At 45.5% G+C, this 19,965-nt stretch overlaps 1 protein-coding gene across 2 annotated transcripts in view; it reads left to right on the top strand.

Moving 5' to 3' along the window:
• WDR13 (WD repeat domain 13) overlaps nt 1-19,965 on the top strand; it is a 70,240-nt gene that overhangs the window by 34,854 nt on the left and 15,421 nt on the right. For both annotated transcript variants that reach the window (XM_029611007.1, XM_029611015.1), the window contains 6 exons: nt 166-275; nt 16,965-17,095; nt 17,815-18,122; nt 18,248-18,428; nt 18,516-18,657; nt 18,823-18,941. In XM_029611007.1, coding sequence (XP_029466867.1) covers nt 166-275; nt 16,965-17,095; nt 17,815-18,122; nt 18,248-18,428; nt 18,516-18,657; nt 18,823-18,941 — 991 coding nt within the window. The remainder of the gene's footprint in view (nt 1-165; nt 276-16,964; nt 17,096-17,814; nt 18,123-18,247; nt 18,429-18,515; nt 18,658-18,822; nt 18,942-19,965) is intronic.

The following is a 19,965-nucleotide window of genomic DNA, read 5'->3' as shown; positions in this document are numbered from 1 at the left end:
TGATAATGAAATCTCAATTGGGTATTTTTGCTGGCCCTTAAACATATAGTAATATAGATTGTGTGTGTGGTCCCATCTTCTGCCTTCTTGTCTTGCTGAAAGACTTTAATGAAAATGCTGCACTGGTTCTTTTGTCAATAATGACCCTTCTCCCCTTCATGTCAGGATTTTGAAGACGACCCCAGGGCACAGGGCGCACGAGGTCATCGTCGCTCTGTCAGCCGTGGCTCCTACCAGCTTCAAGCCCAGATGAATCGTGCCGTCTATGAGGAAAGGTGAGACTGCTGCTCCCAGTCCTGATTATGCCCCAGAGCAATGGGTTTCTTCTTTCTCAAGTCAGCACTTTATCTTATCCAGATACATTATTAGAAGGAGGTGCCAGAAAACTGGATAGGAAAAGTGGTTCTTACCTGTTAATTTTTCATTCCTGTAGTACCGCAGATCAGGCCAGACTCCTGGGTTTTGCGTCCCTGCCAGCAGATGGGGATAGAGAAAGGTTTACTGATACTGCTACTTAACCTAGTGTGCTACCTGCAGTCCCTGAGTATTGACCTGTACTCAAGCCAAGATGATAACCACACTAAAAAAAAAACTTTAACAACAAACTCCCCCAATGACCCAGAGGATGGGAGTGCCATAACCAACTGGAAATTCCATCCCAGAAACTAATGCAAATAAACAGCATGGAGACCCATTAAATACAAAACCATATGAATGAGTGGTCGACTCTCCCTCTATCAATAGGCAGGTCTTTGAACTGATCTATGGTACCTTGGGAACAAAGATTAGCAGGTAAGATCCAATTTTCCTTTCCCTATATGTACCTAGATCAGTCCAGATTCCTGGAATGTACCTAAGCTCCCCTACAATGGGTGGGACCTGGAGAATCATAACACACTCTCACCAGAGGCCATGAGAACTGGAACCCCAACATCCCAGTGATGATGTCCAGTAAAAGTGTGCAGCAACTTCCAAATAACCTTTCTGCAAATCTCCTGCGGAGACACCTGTTGAGCCTTGGCCCAATAGGTCACCTGAAACACACAGAGTTAGCCTTCAAACTTTCAGGCACTGGCCGACCCTCAGACATATATGTTGAACCAATCGCCTCCTTAAATCAACACACAATTTTAGGCATAGAAGCTTGACATCCTTTCTTTGGACTATTCCACATACAAACAGCTGATCTGATCTACAAAACTCCTTAGTAACCTTCAGATACCCCAGTAACGAACACCTCACAACGAAGCGCCCAAGTATTCTTGCATGAGGCGTGCAGGGTCCAAAACTGATAAGGCTTGAAGTCCCATATTCTGACTAAGATGGAATGCCGAAATCACCTTGACCTTGAAATCTGCAGAAACGGGACTCGACATGACAAAACCTGGAGCTTCAAAATCCTCCTGGCCAAACAGATAGCCAACAGAAAACAAGCCACCTTCAGAGTTAAGTCTGCTATGGTTAACCTACCCAGTGGTTCAAACATTCCTCTAAACACCAGATCAAGGTTCCAAGAGGGACAGGTCCCTTTCCCCGGAAGATGCAAAGTGTGTGTTCCCTGAAGAAAACGCAAAACAATCGGAAGCGCAATGAGAGGATATCCTTGCCCTATACTGCAAGAAGCATCAGTAGCATAGAATCTACTTAGTGTTTGGGTACTTTCCAGATACTGGTAGCCTGGATTGGTCTCTGTTGGAAACAGGATGCTGGGCTTGATGGAACTTTGTCTGACCCAGTATGGCAATTTCATATGTTCTTATGTTCTCCGACATGCTCCCTGTTCCACATGCAGGTCCCCAAAGGCAGGCAGATCGCTGGAGTCTCAATGTGTGGATGAGACAATGGTGCAGGGAAGAGGGATTCAGTTATGTAAGGAACTGGACAGCTTTTTGGAGAAGAGGGAAACTTTTCCAAAAGGACAAGCTCCACCTTAACCAGAGTGGAACCAGGCTGCTGGAGCTAACTTTCAAAAAGACGCTAGAGCAGCTTTTAAACTAGAACAAGGGGGAAATCAGACAGTCACTCAGCAGTGCATGGTTCAGAGGAATGTATCTTTGAAACCAGGAGAGAGAGGGCATCCCAACAGAGAGGTTCAATAAAGCAAAAGTAATCCATGTGCCTAAAAGACTGTTTTAATGTATTTCCGCCCTGGAGGCGACTGTTCAGTTCCTTGTAAACCGGTGCAATATGTATTCTTTACAGGAATATCGGTATATAAAAATTAAAAATAAATAAATAAATGTAAAGAATCGCCTGAGCTAAAGAATTCCAAATTATCCCTATCAACTGAAAAGCAGGTTGTAAATACAAACAAAAAACACACTTTGAAATGTCTGTATGCCAATGCCAGAAGTTTAAGAAGTAAGATGGGAGAGTTAGAATGTATAGCAGAGAATGATAAGATAGACATAATTGGCATCTCAGAGACCTGTTGGAAGGAGGATAACTAATGGGACAGTGCTATATCAGGGTACAAATTATATTGCAATGATAGGGAAGATCAACTTGGTGGGGGTATAGCACTTTATGTCCGGGAGGGTATAGAGTCCAACAGGATAAAGATCATACAAGAGACTAAATGCTCAGTAGCATCTCAGTAGCATCTCAGTAGAATCTATAAGAGTTGAAATCCCATGTGTGTTGGGTAGGAATCTACTATCATCCACCTGGCCAAAATGATCAGACAGATGCTGAAATGCTAATCAATTTGGCAGTGCTAATCAATTTGGCAGTGCAGTAATAATGGGAGATTTCAGTTACCAGAAAAAACCGAAGCAAAAAAGCCTTGCACATACGCAAGTAACAGAGTGCACTGGTGCAAGAAAAATTGTATCACCACCAAAAATTCCACAAAGTCTTTTATTGCAATTCAAAGCAAAGTCAAGTGAAACAATGTTGCAGTGACGGCAACTCCATGAATTAAAGGACACATACTTTAGAGCGATCCCCCGACACGGACCGTGTTTCGCTAGGCTGCATCGGGAGGGACCAGCATGTACATTAAAGTCTTCTCAGATGTACAATGGAGCGCTCCATTGTACATCTGAGAAGACTTTAATGTACATGCTGGTCCCTCCCGATGCAGCCTAGCGAAACACGGTCCGTGTCGGGGGATCGCTCTAAAGTATGTGTCCTTTAATTCATGGAGTTGCCGTCACTGCAACATTGTTTCACTTGACTTTGCTTTGAATTGCAATAAAAGACTTTGTGGAATTTTTGGTGGTGATACAATTTTTCTTGCACCAGATTTCAGTTACCCCAATATTGACTGGGTAAATGTAACCTCAGGACATGCTAGAGACATACAATTCCTGGATGAAATAGACTGCTTCATGGATCAGTTAGTACAGGAACCAACAAGAGAGGGAGCTATTTTAGATTTAATTCTTAGTGAAATGCAGGATTTGGTGAGAGAGGTAATGATGGTGGGGCCACTTGACAATAGTGATCATAACATGATCAAATTTGAACGAATGACTGAAAGGGGGGCAATATGTAAATCTACAGCTCTAACAATATATTTTCAAAAGGGAAACTTTGATAAAATGAGGAAAATAGAAAATATCTTAAAGGTGCAGCTGCAAAGGTTAAGTGTACAACAGATGTGGACATTGTTTAAAAATACAATCTTAAAGCGCAGTCCAGATGTATTTCACGCATTAAGAAAGGTGGGAGGAAGGCAAAATGATTACCGGCATGGTTACAAGATGAGGTGAAATAGCTATTTTATTAAAAAAAAAAAATCCTTCAAAAATTGGAAGGAGGATCCATCTGAAGAAAATAGGAAAAAGCATAAGCATCGTCAAGTTAAGTGTAGAACATTGATAAGGCAGGCTATGAGAGAATTTGAAATGAAGTTGGACGTAGAGGGGAAAACTCATAACAACATTTTTTTAAAAATATAGCCGAAGCAAGAAACCTGTGAGGGAGTCAGTTGGACTGTTAGATGACTGAGGGGTTAAAGGGGCTCTTAGGGAAGATTAAGGCCTTTGCAGAAAGATTAAATGAATTCTTTGCTTCTGTGTATACTAATGAGGATGTTGGAGAGATACCGGTTCTGGAGATGGTTTTCAAGGGTGATGAGTCAGATGAACTGAACCAAATCACTGTGAACCTGGAAGATGTAGTAGGCCAGATTGACAAACTAAAGAGTAGCAAATCACCTGGACTGGAAGGTATGCACCCCAAGGTTCTGAAGGAACTCAAAAATGAAATTTTAGATCTATTAGTTAAAATTTGTAACCTACCATTAAAATCATCCATTGTACCTAAAGACTGGAGGGTGGCCAATGTAACCACAATATTTAGAAAGGGCTCCAGGGGTGATCCAGGAAAATATAGACCAGTGAGCCTGAGTTCAGTGCCAGGAAAAATAATGGATACTATTCTAAAGATCAAAATCACAGAGTATATAGAAAGACATGGTTTAATGGAACACAGTCAGCATGGATTTACTCAGGCAAGACTTGCCTCACATATCTGCTTCATTTTTTTTTTTTTTTGAAGGGGTTAATAAACGTGGATAAATGTGAACCAGTAGATGTAGTGTATTTGGATTTTTTGAAGGTGTTTGACAAAGTCCCTCATGAAAGGCTTCTAAGAAAACTAAAAAGTAATGGGATAGGAGGTGATGTCCTTTTGTGGATTACAAACTGCTTAAAAAACGGAGTAGGATTAAAAGGTCAATTTTCTCAGTGGAAAAAGAGTAAACAATGGAGTGCCTCGGGGATCTATACTTGGATCAGTGCTGTTCAATTTATTTTTCCCTGTACGTACCTGGATCAGTCCAGACAGTGGGTTGAGCCTCCTGTCCAGCAGATGGAGACATACAAAAACTGAAAGGGTATCCTATATCAGGACAGAGCCTACCCTGCATCCCTTTAGTATTTGTCTGCCTCCAGCAGATGCAGGCAGCTGAACCTGCAGTTCCCTTTCTTCCTTAGTTTTCCATTTCCCTGTGGGGATTTTCTCTCCTAGATTGGCAAGATCAAGCAAGTATTATCTATCTTTGCAAAATTTAAAAAAAAAATAATAATAATAATAATACAGAAATCTATGTTTACTTGCACGGAGACAGCTCTGTCTCCTCTCTCTTCTGGGAGCCTAGGGGGCTTGCCCCTTGATTACTCAGCCTAGGCTCCCTTTTCCCGGTGACATGATTGTTTGGGGCAATACTGGTGGTCCAGTGACTCCCCCCCTCTCTGGCTGCCTTGAACCCGAGATGTTTAATTCCCCGGGTCTCCTAACAGGGAAGCTCATTCCCCTGCAATCACTTTAAAAAAAAAAAAAAAAAAAGGATATTAAATAATTAATTTGAGAACTAAGCAGCCTCACTCTTACCCCTGTTTTGCTTCAGGGATGGTAGCGAGCAGGGTTCGTTCGCCTGCATTCACTCACCGGGGCAGCACTGCTCAGCTGTTTGTTTTCTCCGCGGCGGCTCTGCTCTTTCATCATGCCGCGTTCAAATGTGTGCCAAGCCTGCGGGAAGCCTGCCTTGCAGCTCTCCTGCAAAGGGCTTTGCTCCAGGTGCCTGCCGGATGGGGAGGGCCCCTCTGCGGCAGCAATGAGACCAGCGACTTGGGGTCGGGCTCCTCACCGCATGGCCAGGCCGTTCCCTGCACAGCAAACCACGGGAACAGTGGCCATTTTAGGAGTCAGTTTCTCTTCAGAATCGGGGCTGCAAGAAGGAGGGGAGCCTGATTTGCATATTTCTCCCCCCGATTTAAGTCCATTGCATCCCCAGAGGAGATCCCTGCCCTCCCTTCTCCCCCCCCCCCCGCTTTACGGGAAGTCTAGGCCTTGTTTTTCTACAGATTTTGTGCTTTTAATGCACAAATCTTATCTGGCTAGCTTGCAGGAAGAGGACGACCCCCCTCCAGGTCCGTTCCCCCCCCCCCTGCTAAAATCCTTCTGATACCCACTCCGCAGCCCCCTGCGGTGCTAGATGAGCAGGGTTCCATCAGAGTCAGGGTGGTGCCAGGGGTCCCTCCCCCCCCCCCCCCCCAGACCCCCCTCAGCCAGCCTCTGTCCCTGATCCTGACCAAGATCCTGATTTGCTGCTCCCTGGTCCTCCACTCGAGGGTGACGACACGCGAGTGCTCTGTTTGTTTCAAAGGGAAGAGTTGGAGCCACTCATTCCCTTTATTTTGCAGGAGCTGGGGATTGAGGTGCCCCTTGAGGATACGGTTACAGCCTCTGTCAGCTAATGTGGACGCGGGACTTAGGGCCCCTCCACGTACTTTCCCATTCCATCCTATGCACAAACTGCTGCTTCTTCGGGAATGGGAGTCTCCTGAGGCGGGACTTTGAGTAAGTAGGGCAATGGACAAGCTCTATCCCCTCCCTGATGACTGCCTAGAGATGCTTAAACTTCCCAAAGTGGATTCCTCCGCCTCCACTGTTACCAAACACACCACCATCCCGGTGGTGGGAGCCACGGCATTGAAGGATGTTCAGGACCGCAAGCTCAAGCTTTATCTTAAGCGCATCTTTGAGGTCTTGGCTTTAGGAGTCCGGGCGACAATCTGCAGCAGTCTCATGCAGTGGGCAAGCCTCAGGTAGGTTCAACAATTGCTCAGCACCCAGGACCTCCCGTCTGCAGAGGCGGAGCAGGCAGAAAGGCTTAAGGCGGCAGTAGTGTATGGAGCTGATGCCCTTTACGAGATGCTACGAGTGCAGGCCAGGGCTGTGGTTTCAGCCAGACGCCTCTTCTGGCTCCGCAATTGGGCTGTGGATTTCTCCTCCAAGTCGCAGTTGGGCATACTCCCCTTCAAGGATAAGTTGCTTTTTGGGGAGGACCTTGAACATCTTACCGTATTAAATCCTTGGGAGAGAACAAGGTTCATAAGCTGCTGGAGAACCGCCCGAAGCAGGCTAGATCTTTCTTTCCTTCGCGCTCTCGCTTTAGAGGTCAAGGGAGCCCTTTCTCAGTTTTTCTGATTCAGGGGTCTCTCTTAAGACGGTACTGTCGTTCTTGTCGAAGGTTGTGTCTTCTCTTCACGTCAATCAGTCGGTGGAACTTCCTGCTTTCTCTCCAGAGGACTTTGCGAACACCTTGATGTAAAACAAGTATTGCTGCGCTACTTACAGGTTACAAACGTGTTTCAGGTCTCTGATCATCTATTTGTCCTATGGTGCGGCCCCAATAGAGGGAATAAGGCTTCTAAGGCTACTATTGCTCTCTGGCTAAAGGAGGTGATTGCGTCGGCATATATCTGCTGAGGCCGGACTGTTCCGGAGTGCTTAAAGGCCCACTCTTTGCATTCACAGGCTACTTCTTGGGCGGAGAGTCAGTTGGTCTCTCCGCAGGAAATCTGCAGAGCAGCTACTTGGAAGTCTCTGCATACCTTTGCTCGTCATTATCGCCTTGATGTGCAGGTGCCAATTTTTGGCTCCTTCGGAAGGCAAGTGCTTTGAGCGGGACTGTCTTGGTCCCACCCTGTTTAGGGAAGCTTTGGTACATCCCACTGTCTGGACTGATCCGGGTATGTACAGGGAAAGGAAAATTGGTTCTTACCGGCTAATTTTTGTTCCTGTAGTACCATGGATCAGTCCAGACTCCCTCCCGGGTACTGTCTGTTGCGTCTGCTCGAAGTTCTTTTCTTTACAGTTATTGGATGCCTCAACTTCCTATCATAATTTTAAGGCACCGGAAGTATCTCCTAGATGACAATGGATATATATGTAAGAGCATTTATAAACAGAGTTTTCGAATTGTTCATATTGTTTGAATTATCAGTTCCTTGTTGCTTGCTTGATCTCCGATTGGTTATATTTATATTTATCTGCTTTGATAATGTTTATACTGAAGGGATGCAGGGTAAGCTCTGTCCTGATATAGGATACCCTTTCAGTTTTTGTCTGTCTCCATCTGCTGGACAGGAGGCTCAACCCACTGTCGACTGATCCGTGGTACTACAGGAACGAAAATTAGCAGGTAACCAATTTTCCTATAAATGATCTGGAAAGAAATACGAGTGAGGTAATCAAATTTGCAGATGATACAAAATAATTCAGAATAGTTAAATCTCAAGCAGATTGTGATAAATTGCAGGAGGACCTTGTGAGATGCTAAATTGGGCATCCAAATGGTAGATGAAATTTAATGTGGACAAGTGCAAGTTGATGCATATAGGGAAAAATAATCCATGCTGTAGTTACACAATGTTAGATTCCATATTAGGAGCTACCACCCAGGGAAAAGATCTAGGCTCAGTGTGCTGCTGCTGCAGTCAAAAAAACAAACTAATGTTAGGAATTATTAGGAAGGGAATGGTGAATAAAATGGAAAAAGTCATAATGCCTCTGTATCGCTCCATGGTGAAACCGCACCTTGAGTACTGTGTATGATTCTGGTCGCCACATCTCAAAAAAGATATAGATGCGATGGAGAAGGTACAGAGAAGGGCAACCAAAATGATAAAGGGGATGGAACAGCTCCCCTATGAGGAAAGGCTGAAGAGGTTAGGGCTTTTCACTTTGGAGAAGAGATGACTGAGGGGGGATATGAAAGATTTTTAAAATCATGAGAGGTCTAGAACGTGTAAATGTGAATCGGTTATTTACTCTTTTGGATAATAGAAGGAATAGGGGGCACTCTGAAGTTAGGCAGTAGCACATTTAAAACTATTTGGAGAAAATTCTTTTTCACTCAACTCACAATTAAGCTCTGGAATCTGTTGCCAAAGGATGTGGTTAGTGCAATTATTTTATTTGTTTATTTAAAAGTATTTATATACCGCTTTTACAAATGAGGTTTGATCAAAACGGTTTACAAAGGTATTAAAATAAAAATATACATAAAAATATAAAAATTACAAAAACTGTATAATATCTACAAAAAATAATATAAAAATAAAAGATAACTACCATTAATTAAGAAAATATAATTAAATCAAAAATCTCTGTGCCATCAGTACCGCCAAGTAATTTAGGAATGTATAAAAGGACAAGGTAGAGGTATAAGGAAAGACAGGTAGGGAAGAGAGTTAAGGAATTAAGTGGGGAGAGGGAAGGAATGGGAAAAGAGGTAAAGGTGAATGAAAAAAATTATGTCTGACCAATTGGTGGAATATTGTAGGCAATTTGAAACAAATATGTGTACCTGGGTTTAAAAAAAGGTTTGGATAAGTTCTTAGAGGAGAAGTCCATTACCTGCTATTAATCAAGTTGTCTTAGAGAATAGCCACTGCTATTATTGGCATCAGTAGCATGAGATCTACTTAGTGTTTGGGTTCTTGCCAGGTACTTGTAGCCTGGATTGGCCACTGTTAGAAACAGGATGCTGGGCTTGATGGACCATTGGTCTGACCCAGTATGGCAATTTCTTTTGTTCTTATATTCTTATGACATCTGAAGGCTGCTCCCTAAACTCTCAGGGAGGATAAACCCAGATTTTGACCAAACCCTCCTGTAGAAAGGTCAAAATACATGCCACCACAGCCTGAGTAGGCTGCCTGCTGTGAATGGTACACCTGGACTCAAAGTCCCTCTCAGTCCTCACCAACGCTAAGGATGTGGAAAGCCGCTTGGCCTGCAACAGGTGGTAATCTCATCAGAATTTCTCCTCTGTTGCAACTGTCCAAGGCACATAAGCTACCAGGAGACAAATCAAATACCAAAGTCCTTTCTTCCTTGTGCTCGCTTTGGAAACAATAAGAAATTCCACCAGAATAATGGCTCGACAAGATTGTAGAGGTCAGGGCTCAGGCAGAGCACAGACACACAGCCCTTACTCCTGGGGGAATTCTGCGCAAAAAAATGTAAAATTCTGAACACACAAACTGAAAATTCTGCAAAATTCTGCAAACTTTATATTGGTCAAAATAACACAATTTACATGACAGTTTTTCAGTAATTACATTTTAAATTATTACAGAAAAAAGTTATTACTTAAGGTTGCAGAATTTCCCTAGAAATTCACTGTAAAAGTGTCCCTTCCACATACACACACCCTCATACAGGCTACCTCACTCTCTCGCGCATACACATTCCCTCATACAGGGCCCTCTCTCTTGCATACACACCCACACAAGCTCCCTTTCTCTTTCACACATACATCCTCACACAGGCTACCTATGTCTCTCTCTCACGCAGCCGTTCACACGGGCTGTCTTACACATACATAATCCCTTCACACAGGCTAGCACCCTCACATACACACAATCCCTTTTTCATACACACAAGCTCCCAGTCTCTCACACACATACACACTCCTTCACAATCTCCTCATATAGGCTCTCTCTCTCACTCTCTCTCTCTGAAACCCTCACCCCATCTCCTCTCTCTCACACACATTCTCACAGGCATGCCGCGGGACGCGCTCCGTTCACCGTGAAGATGAAGGCCCGGTGTGCCGTTCGCAGCGAAAAGGGAAGGCCCCCGTGTGCCGTGAACGGCACGCTGGGCCTTCATCTTCACTGCAAACAGAACGCGGTACACAGGGGCCTTCCCTTTTAGCTGCGAATGGTGCCCCGGGCCTTCATCTTCGCTGCGAATGGAGGTGTGCCACGGGACGTACTCCGCGGCATGCTGGGGTCTCCTCTGCTATTTTCTGCTTTCTGCGCAAATTCTGCGTTCCGCAGTAGCGCAGAATTCCCCCAGGAGTAAGTCCTGGGGACAGTCCCTTTGGGGTTGGGCGCAAGCCCGCCCTAAAAACTCCAGCTCAGGATCTAGTGGTACTAGATCCTCACAAGGAGAAACACCCTGCCCTGCTGCATATCGAAAAACATGCCGAGATACTCTAACATCAAGATGGCTGTACTCCATTCTTGCGAGATGCTAAAGAGACGTTCTTCTGCACTTTTGGCCCAGATCAACCAGACGTCTAGATACAGATGGAACAGAATGCCTGTCTTGCGCAGAGACACCTTCATGACGATAAAGAAGGTCATGAGCGCTGTAGGCAGCCCAAAGGGCAGGGCTTGAAATTGAAAAATGATGTTCCAGAATATCGAAGCATATAGGAAGCATTCCGGCTCTTGGTGAATGGGAATATGTAAAGAGGCCTCTGTCAGGTTGAGAGACAAGAGAAAATTTCTCTGCTTGTACTGCTATTATTACAGAACGTAGATTTATCACTTTGAAAGAGTCCCTCACAAATGTTGATTGTCTCCGTTCTGATCCAGGATGGGCCGAAAGGACTCCTCTTCCTTCCCTGGAATGTCCAAATAGATGAAATAGCACCAGAACTCTTTATGGCCTTCAAGTATAACAGCCTCCTTAACATAGTCTCCACTGCCACTCTCTTCTGTAGAGTTATATGGAGAAACCATAACGGCATCTGGAGTAAGTTGGAGAAATTCTATAACATGGCAGTCCCTTTCCACCTCCAGGCCCCACTGGTCCATCTTTGATAAACTGAAATATGCGCCCACATATCTCCTGATCCAACAGGTGAGCCCGCATCCCTTAATTGTGAAGATTGAGATGCTTCAGAGCCCCCTACTTTGCGAGGCTTCTCTAGCCGAAAGGACTTAACTTCCAAAGGGGTGAGACCTATGAGTAGTTGCTCCTCTATAAGGATGAACACAACAGGATTCCCTGGAGTGGCAAAAACACAACACTACCTTCCTTCCAGCCAATTGTCTCAGCTATTCACCATCCTCTTCAACTCAAGCTCGGAAAAAAAAAAAAAGAACCCTTAAAAGAGTGATCTTGTGAGATTGGACCTGGAAATATTACCTGTATGCAGCCATAACCGGTGTCTGGCCACTAGCATGGAAACCACACCTTTGGAGGCCACCAGAACAAAGACACAGCTGCACTGGTTAAGAAATCGCCAAAGCGCACCCCCTTATTAAAACTTACCTCCAGGGCATTCCACTCAACGTCAATTAATCCTTCACAGGACACTATAATTAAAGTGACCAATATTGGATCTTTCAACTGCACGTCCATAAACGCCACCAGCCACACCAAACATCTTCAGGGTCTGAGTCAACAGACTCGGTGACTCATTTTTATGAAAACAAAAATATCTGATAAGAGTCCAATGTGCCTCCAAATCAGGCTTAAAACCTCCCTCTTGTAGAGCTGAGGGAAACAATTCCCATTGGAATCCTCTGACTTATCATAATCCAGACTCACCTGAAGATTTCCCTGGACAGCCTCCCCTGCATCTTTAGCCCACAATGGCTGACAAATGTGAGGCCTGAGCACACAATCTCTACTTAGTAGGTTGCTTCACCTATGCCAGGGGTCGGGAACCCATGGCTCGCGAGCCAGATATGGCTCTTTTGAGGGCTGCATCTGGCTCGCAGACACGTGTCGCCATACATCGCGGTTCCCCGCTGACCCAGCTGCTCCCCGGTCCTCCGCCGCCCGGGCTTAAAATGCTGTCAGCCCGGGCGGAACGCGGCAGGACAGCTGGAGTCAGCGGCACCGGCGTGCTCTCTTCTCCTCCCCCCCCCCCGCGGCCCGGAAGAGGAAGTGGAGAGCATCGGGTGCCTGCGCGGGAAGAAGAGACCACACTAGCGTGGTCTCTTCTTCCGCGCAGGCATCCGATGCTCACCACTTCCTCTTCCGGGCCGCGGGGGGGGAGGAGAAGAGAGCACGCCGACTGGAGTCATCCGGGTGCCTGCGCGGGAGTCATCGGGTGTCAGCCGGGTGCCAGCGCTGGAGTCATCGGGTGCCTGCGCGGGTCTTCCCGCGCAGGCACCCGATGCTCTCCACTTCCTCTTCCGGGCCGCGGGAAGAAGAGAGCACGCCGGTGCTCTCTTCTTCCCGCGGCCCGGAAGAGGAAGTGGAGAGCATCGGGTGCCTGCGCGGGAAGAAGACTGCAGCGCGGCTCGGAGGAAAATGAAAATCTTCAACCGCGGCCGATGGGACTCCGCCTTCGCCTCCGCGAGGGCTGAAAATGAAGGAGGTTAGCGTTGGGAGGAGGCTGCTGCTGCCGCGAGTTCCCGGGGGGGGGGGGGGAGAGAGAGAGAGAGTGAATGAGCGAGCAAGCATGTGTGTTTGAGATCCTGTGTGTGTGAGTGAGAGATTGCATGTATGTGAATGATTGAGAGCCTGTATATGTGAAAGAGAGTATGTCTGTGATTGAGATCCTGCCTGTGAGAGAGAGAGCATGAATGTAAGTTTACCATTGGGAACCTGTATGTGTAAGTTTGTAATTGAAAACCTGTTTGTTTGAAAGAGTATGTGTGTATGATTGAGATCCTTTGTGTGTGAGAGAGATCATGTGTATGTATGATTAAGAGCCTGTGTGTATAAGTAAGAGAGAGATCATGTGTGTCTGTGTCTGATTGACAGCTGGTTTAGGTGATGGAGCATGTGAGTATGTGATTGAGAGCCTGTGTTTAAATGAGAGAGAGAGATCATGTGTGTCTGTGTCTGATTGAGAGCTGATTTAGGTGAGGGAGCATGTGAGTATGTGATTGAGAGCCTGTGTGTAAATGAGAGAAAGAGAGGACATGTTTGTAAGCATGTGAATGAGAGTCTGTGTGTGAGAGAAAAAGACAGCATGTATTTATGTGATTGAAAGCCTGTGTGTGTGTAAGCGTGAAAAGATAGACAGCATGTGTGTAAATGTGTAATTAAGAGCCTATATAAGTGAGAGAGAAAAAACATTTGTATATGTGAGTGACTGAGAGCATGTGTGTATAGGTGTGTCATTGAGAGCCAGTGTGAGAGAGAGCGCTGGTATGTGACTGAGAGAGGAGAAAGTTCCAAGCAAACCACCCCACCTCCTGCTAATTCAGAACAATCTCAGGACACCTGGATATCAAACGTTCCCAGGTATGCAGAGCAAAAAAATTTTTGTATCCTTATTATTTTTCATTACTGGATCTTTGTGTCTGCTATTTTGAAATATTTTGTTGGTATCTGGAAATGTTTTATATGAGTTTTTAATTATTGGATATTCCACTCATCAGCTGTTTCGAAATATGTTCTTTTTGTTAGTACAGTTTTACTGCTGATGATTTTATATTTCTTGATTTGTTTTATAAGGATGTGTGATGTTTCTTTTTTCCTTTGTTACACTGCATACAGAGACTCTGGCTTGTTGCAGTTTCCAATTCAGTTTTTGTCTGCATGCTTCTTGTTATGCGTTTTGGTCTCTTTATTCTATGTTAGGTGAGGGACAGCACGTGATTCAGGTGAGGTTTTCTGCTGGCGTGTAGTTTCTGTGTAGGACTCTATAGCAGCCTGACTTGGTCCGTTTTCCTAATAGGAGATGTATTGGTGTCTTAAGACCTGGTGTAATATTTTCAGAGACTTATTGTACTTTAAAAGTGTGATCTTACATAAAATGCACACATTTACTTGTATTTAGTTTTAAACATATTGTATGGCTCTCATGGAATTACATTTTAAAATATGTGGCGTTTATGGCTCTCTCAGCCAAAAAGGTTCCTGACCCCTGACCTATGCCAAAACGTCTTCAGAAAAGTCTCCAGATCCAGGAAACATGCCACTAAGGAGAAGGAGGATGAATCTATACTGGGGCTCCTAGACCCAAACTTGGCCCTCTCCCATCATTCTCTCTGGACAGCCTCTGCCCTCGGGAACAAGGAGGGAGAAGAACTGACAGCTATCACATCTCCCACTTCACTGCCCTCAGGAGACCCTATCGGCCGTGGGAGTATCTCAACATTCTAAATCTACAGAAGCCAAAATGCCATCAGCATCCAAACACAGACACAGGTGTAGAGGAAGTGAGGACCGGATTGCCCTCAGATGACAAGCCACACAGATAGCAAGGTGCTTAGAATTGCTTGTTCCTAGCATCTATCAGTCCTGAACTGCGGCTCTAGGCGAACATCACACACGCACCTTGAAGGATGCGAGCAAACGCGCTCAAAACTTAGGTTGTGGTCGTACATGCATATGTACCCGTGCAAATATTATTATTTTAATTTTTTTATATAGCGACATTTGATCTGAGATATCACATTGGTTTACATTCAGGTACTGTAGGTATTTCTCTATCCCCAGAGGGCTTACAATCTAAGTTTTGTACCTGAGGCAATGGAGAGTAAAGTGACTTGCCCAAGGTCACAAGGAGAGACAGTGGGACTTTTGAACCCTGGTCTCCTGGTTCAGGAGACTAAATCTAGGTTGCGGTCATACACACATAAGTGCCTGTGCCAATGTGTGCTCAAGCTTACGTGTACTCATACCCGCGCAAATATGCGCTCAAAAAAAAAATAGTCTGTGGCCTTATGCGCACCTGTGTGTGCCCACTTCTGGAAAGCACCACACGGTTGCTGGCTGACCTTCCACTGAAGTTTAACAGGAGACATGAGTTGAGGAAGAAAAATATGCTCCCTGCTAGCCCATGGTGGATGAGTGGGGAACCCCCTGCAAGGAATCAGTTTTCTCTTGCAGGGAAAAACTGGAGGCGATGAACCTGCCCCGCAGACTTGCCTCCCTGCGTCCACTGGGCACGAATAGTATGGCCATGGATCAATTGAGGACTGGGACTGGGTTTGAGAGTGCCCCTCTCATGCTGCTAAGAAAAGACTTTGTGCATAATAACACAAATTCCCATCGAAAAAGTCTGAGGTTTCAGGAGACGGGTTAAGAGGAAAATCATCCCAGTTTAAGACTTTCTGCTCCTCTCTGGGGCCAAAAACCTCTGGAGATAACCTAGCTGGGGATCCCTTGCCTCCCCCACAGATGCTGATAGCTTAGCCCAAGAAACCAAGATGGCCACCATTCCCGTGCTGATGGGGAGAGAGACATGCAGCCCCAGACCCCCGAAGCATCAGCAGACTGGCCTGACCTAGCAGAGGTGGCAGGCACAAACGAAGTGCCTACACTGCCAGAAACACAGCCTGCACACAAATTGTCCATGTTTAGCCGCTATCACGATCACCTACAGGAGCAGGAAAGAGCTCTGTGCACCATTAACCACGTGGCCGAGGTCACGCGCTGGCACATACTTACCCTGTGCTGACTGCAAAAGCTCTGCACCACTGAACACTGCCCAAAGAGATGCTGTAGAAAGACAGATAATCGGGAACCTGCCACCTAATAAACTGCTTTATCTGTGTTTTGTTTTGTTTTTTAAACTAACTTTAACTGCTTTGACTTCCTTAAAACTTTAACATCTCAAGCAAGCAAATAAAAAGGGAATACTTCCCTAAACATCAGCAGGGCTGCCAATAGATTCCAGGCTGCTGCTTCATGATGGGGAGGGATCTGGATCACCAGATGTCCACGGAACTTCGGACCGAGCTAACAAAAGGGTCACCAACCACCTGCTCATCCACCTCAAACCAAGGGGAATGGCTCCACCAGGACCTAATACCCCCAGGGAGGACTAGGAAAATCTTCTCTGTTCTTTCCTTTTATTATTTCTTTCCCAGATTGCAGGTTTTACACCATCTTCCACCTGCTGGAGGCAGAGAAATACTGAGGGACTGCAGGTGGCACACTAGGTTAAGTAGCAATGTCAGTAAAACTTTCTCTGTCTACATCTGCTGGCAGGGAGGCAAAACCTGGTAGTCTGGACTGATGGGTTCTTTAGGAATCTGGGTCATTGAGCAGTTCAGCTCCCATCTCCTCTGAATAGTTATAATACTGGTGGGGGCTGTACTTATAATTGTATAGGTATGTAGTGCTATAGAAATGTTTAGTAGTAGAAGCATAGGTCAGGTTGATGCCGCCTTGTGAGATATGTAGATGACAGCCTATACCAGAGCCTTGATTCCCATGGTAGAAACATCTTGGCCTGCTCCTGTGCCTTTATAACCTTTGTCCTTGTCAGCTGTGTCCATAAGGTGCAGGGTGCAGACCCCCTTATTCTCAGCTTTTATATGTGAGGTGCTTAGTTCCTTCAACAGAACCTCTTCTGTCTCTGAATTTCAAGAAAAAGTTGAATCCTGAGAGAGCCAATATGGTCTCATCTTAGAAATTGCTCAGTGTCAGATGGTGGGATTTTGTTTTTCGAGTCCCTGAGGATCCTTCACCCATTCACCACCTCCTGGTTCTGACTCAGTTCTTTAATACTGCAGGCCGCCGGGCAGCCTGGTGCCCACCTCAGTGGCGGAGGCCAGCCGTGCCATGGCTGGTGACACAACGCTGAGTGAGAACTATGCCTTTGCAGGCATGTACCACATCTTTGACCAGCATGTGGATGAGGCGGGTAAGGTTCTGCGCCGGGGAGGGGATATATGGCGGGACACCAAGGATGCCAAATTTCCTCTTAATATCTCTACAACAGAATCCCCTGCTTGTGCATATTTACTTGTGAGCTTCTTTTAAAGCACAGTTCATCCCTGGGTCATAAGGTGGGAGGTGTAGCTAAAGAGAATTTAATGGCAGCAGTACCAAAGCATGTACTAAATACAAACTGAATTTTTTTGGATTATTTCCAGTCTCTGGCAGGAATTATGAACTGTGTAGACAATTGCCATCACCCTTCCACCTATCTGAGTGGAAATAGTCTATCACCATCCATTTGGCTGGTGCTGGTGGTCAAATTCCTTTCTCCATTTTGGCAAGGTTGACTGAGTCTCCTTCCCTTTCCCCCTGCTCTCCCTCAGATTGGTGAACTCTCCTCTTTTTCCTCATGTCAGAGGTGCTAGTGGCCATTTCCTGCTGTTATGACACTGGTGCTCTCTCTTTGCTCCCCTTGTCTCATGGGAATGGGCATGCCCTTTCCTATCTCAGCAGTGTTGGTAGTCTCCCTCTCTTTCAGTGGTGTGGCAGTTGTCCTCCCTCTGTCCCATTTGGCTGGCAGCTTTTCTCGGTCTCTTCTGTTCTCTCCAATTCAGTAGTGTGAGTGCTTTCCTACCACTGCAGCAGCGCTGGCATTGTCCCTCCCTTTTCCCAAAGAGTAAGCAATTTCTTTTCTGGTTTCAGTGCCGAAGGTGCAGTTTGCCAATGATGACAAGCACCTACTGGCCTGCTGCTCGTTGGACGGCACGATCTCAGTGTGTCAACTAGTGCCCACGCCACCAGCCGTGGTGCGTGTACTGCGGGGTCATGCCCGTGGAGTGACAGACTTTGCCTGGTCTCTTTCTAACGATGTCATCGTGTCGACATCTTTGGATGCCACACTGCGCATCTGGGCCACTGAAGATGGCAAGTGCATCCGGGAGATTCCTGATCCTGACACCTCGGAACTTCTGTGCTGTACCTTCCAGCCAATGAACAACAACCTCACAGTGGTGAGTGCTGAGCCCTAGGGCCAATGCCATGCTGTGACACCTGTCACCTGTGTGATTTCCCTCTTCTCTCTGATCTGTATATGTTGCTGTCTGTGCCCCATTCCTCACCCTTCCTTTTGCTTCAGGTGGGCAATGGGAAGCACAATATCCATGTGGTGAACATCTCTACGGGGAAGAAGGTGAAAGGTGGCTCTAGTAAGCTTACAGGTCGTGTGCTCTCACTGTCCTTTGACTCCTCTGGGCGCATCCTCTGGGCTGGGGATGAACGAGGCAGCATCTTCTCCTTCCTATTCGACATGGCCACAGGTGAGATGGAGCTGTGGATGAGAGAGCCGAGGGCTGGTTTTTATTACATGCTCTTGTTTCTCATGTTCCTCTTCTTCCCACTCGCAGGGAAATTGACAAAGGCTAAACGCCTAGTGGTGAATGAAGGTAGTGCTATTACAAACATCTCAGCACGCTCCTGGATCAGCAGGGAAGCCCGTGATCCCTCGTTGCTTGTTAATGCCTGTGTTAACAAACTCCTCCTCTACAGGTAAGAAACTTCCTGCCTTGCATTTGCTTCATATCAATAGTTTTACCCACTGCTCATAGTTGCTTCTCTCATTTTTTGGATGGGGGAGAGAGGGCTTTTCTTAACTGTGTTTTTTAAATAACACTTCTCTTTACTGCCCCCCCCTCTCATTTATTTATTTATTAGAGTTGTTGATAATGAAGGCACACTTCAGTTAAAGAGGAGTTTCCAGATCCAACAGAATTCGCATCCTGTTCGCAGCATCTTTTGCCCCCTCATGTCCTTCCGCCAGGGAGCCTGCGTGGGTGAGAATTTAGTTGCTTGTTGACCATGGTTGCATAGGCAAATGCATTTTTGTGCATGTGTAAGCTTGTAAGTTTGTGTATATACAGTATATCTGTGCATGTATTTGACCATGTATCTGTACAGATATACATGGTTATATGTCACTGAATGTTTACGTACATAGAGGAATATATATTTGTTTGCAAGTGTATCTAACATAAAGAGAGCAATTTTCAAAAGCCACTTACCTGGATAAAAGGGCTATTTGAAAGCTGTGCAGACAGGCAAACCTACATTTACCTACATTTTCTTGGAGGCATTCCTGAGGCAGGGTTAAGCCAGGAGAGGCAACATATGCATATAGTTTTGAATGGAAAAAGTATCTGAAGAAAAATTAGGCGCAAATCTCAGTGGGTACTTTTATTTATTCTTGGGCAGTTTTCATAGGTGAGATCTGGTGCAAAATCCACTAGCAAAAAATCCAAAAACTAACATGGACTTTGCACCTATCCATACAGTTTTGAATATTGCCTGCCCTACACATACAAACAGTAATGTAGTAGTTATTGGCACATAAGGACGATTTGACCCACTGAGTTTATATAGTTGCCCTCTGCCAATACTCTTCTAACTTAGAACCAGCTGGCAGCTATATGATCTTGATGGTCTTCAGGAGATAACTGCTGCTCCTCTTTTTTTTTTTTTTTTTAACATTTATTTAGAAAGATGTCACATTACAAATAGAAAAAAAATCATCAATCAACACTAACATATGAACAAATTGATATCAAACATCTTAAAATAAATAAATAAATAAATAAGCGTTTCCTTGTACTTACCCGTGGGTTAACCCTCCTGTCCAGCAGATGGAGACAGACCAAAACTGAAAGGGTATCCTATATCAGGACAGAGCCTACCCTGCAGCCCTTCAGTATTTGTCTGTCTCCAGCAGATGCCGGCAGCTTACCCTGCGGTTCCCTGGCTTTATTACATAGCCTTTGCCCTGGGGGGGGGGGGTCCCTCTATTTCTGTCAAGATCAAGCA

Source organism: Rhinatrema bivittatum, chromosome 1 (assembly GCF_901001135.1).
Source record: "Rhinatrema bivittatum chromosome 1, aRhiBiv1.1, whole genome shotgun sequence".
NCBI classification, from domain to species: Eukaryota; Metazoa; Chordata; class Amphibia; order Gymnophiona; family Rhinatrematidae; genus Rhinatrema; species Rhinatrema bivittatum.
Note: the sequence above shows the minus strand (reverse complement) of the source record. Positions and strands in the feature narration are given on the sequence as shown.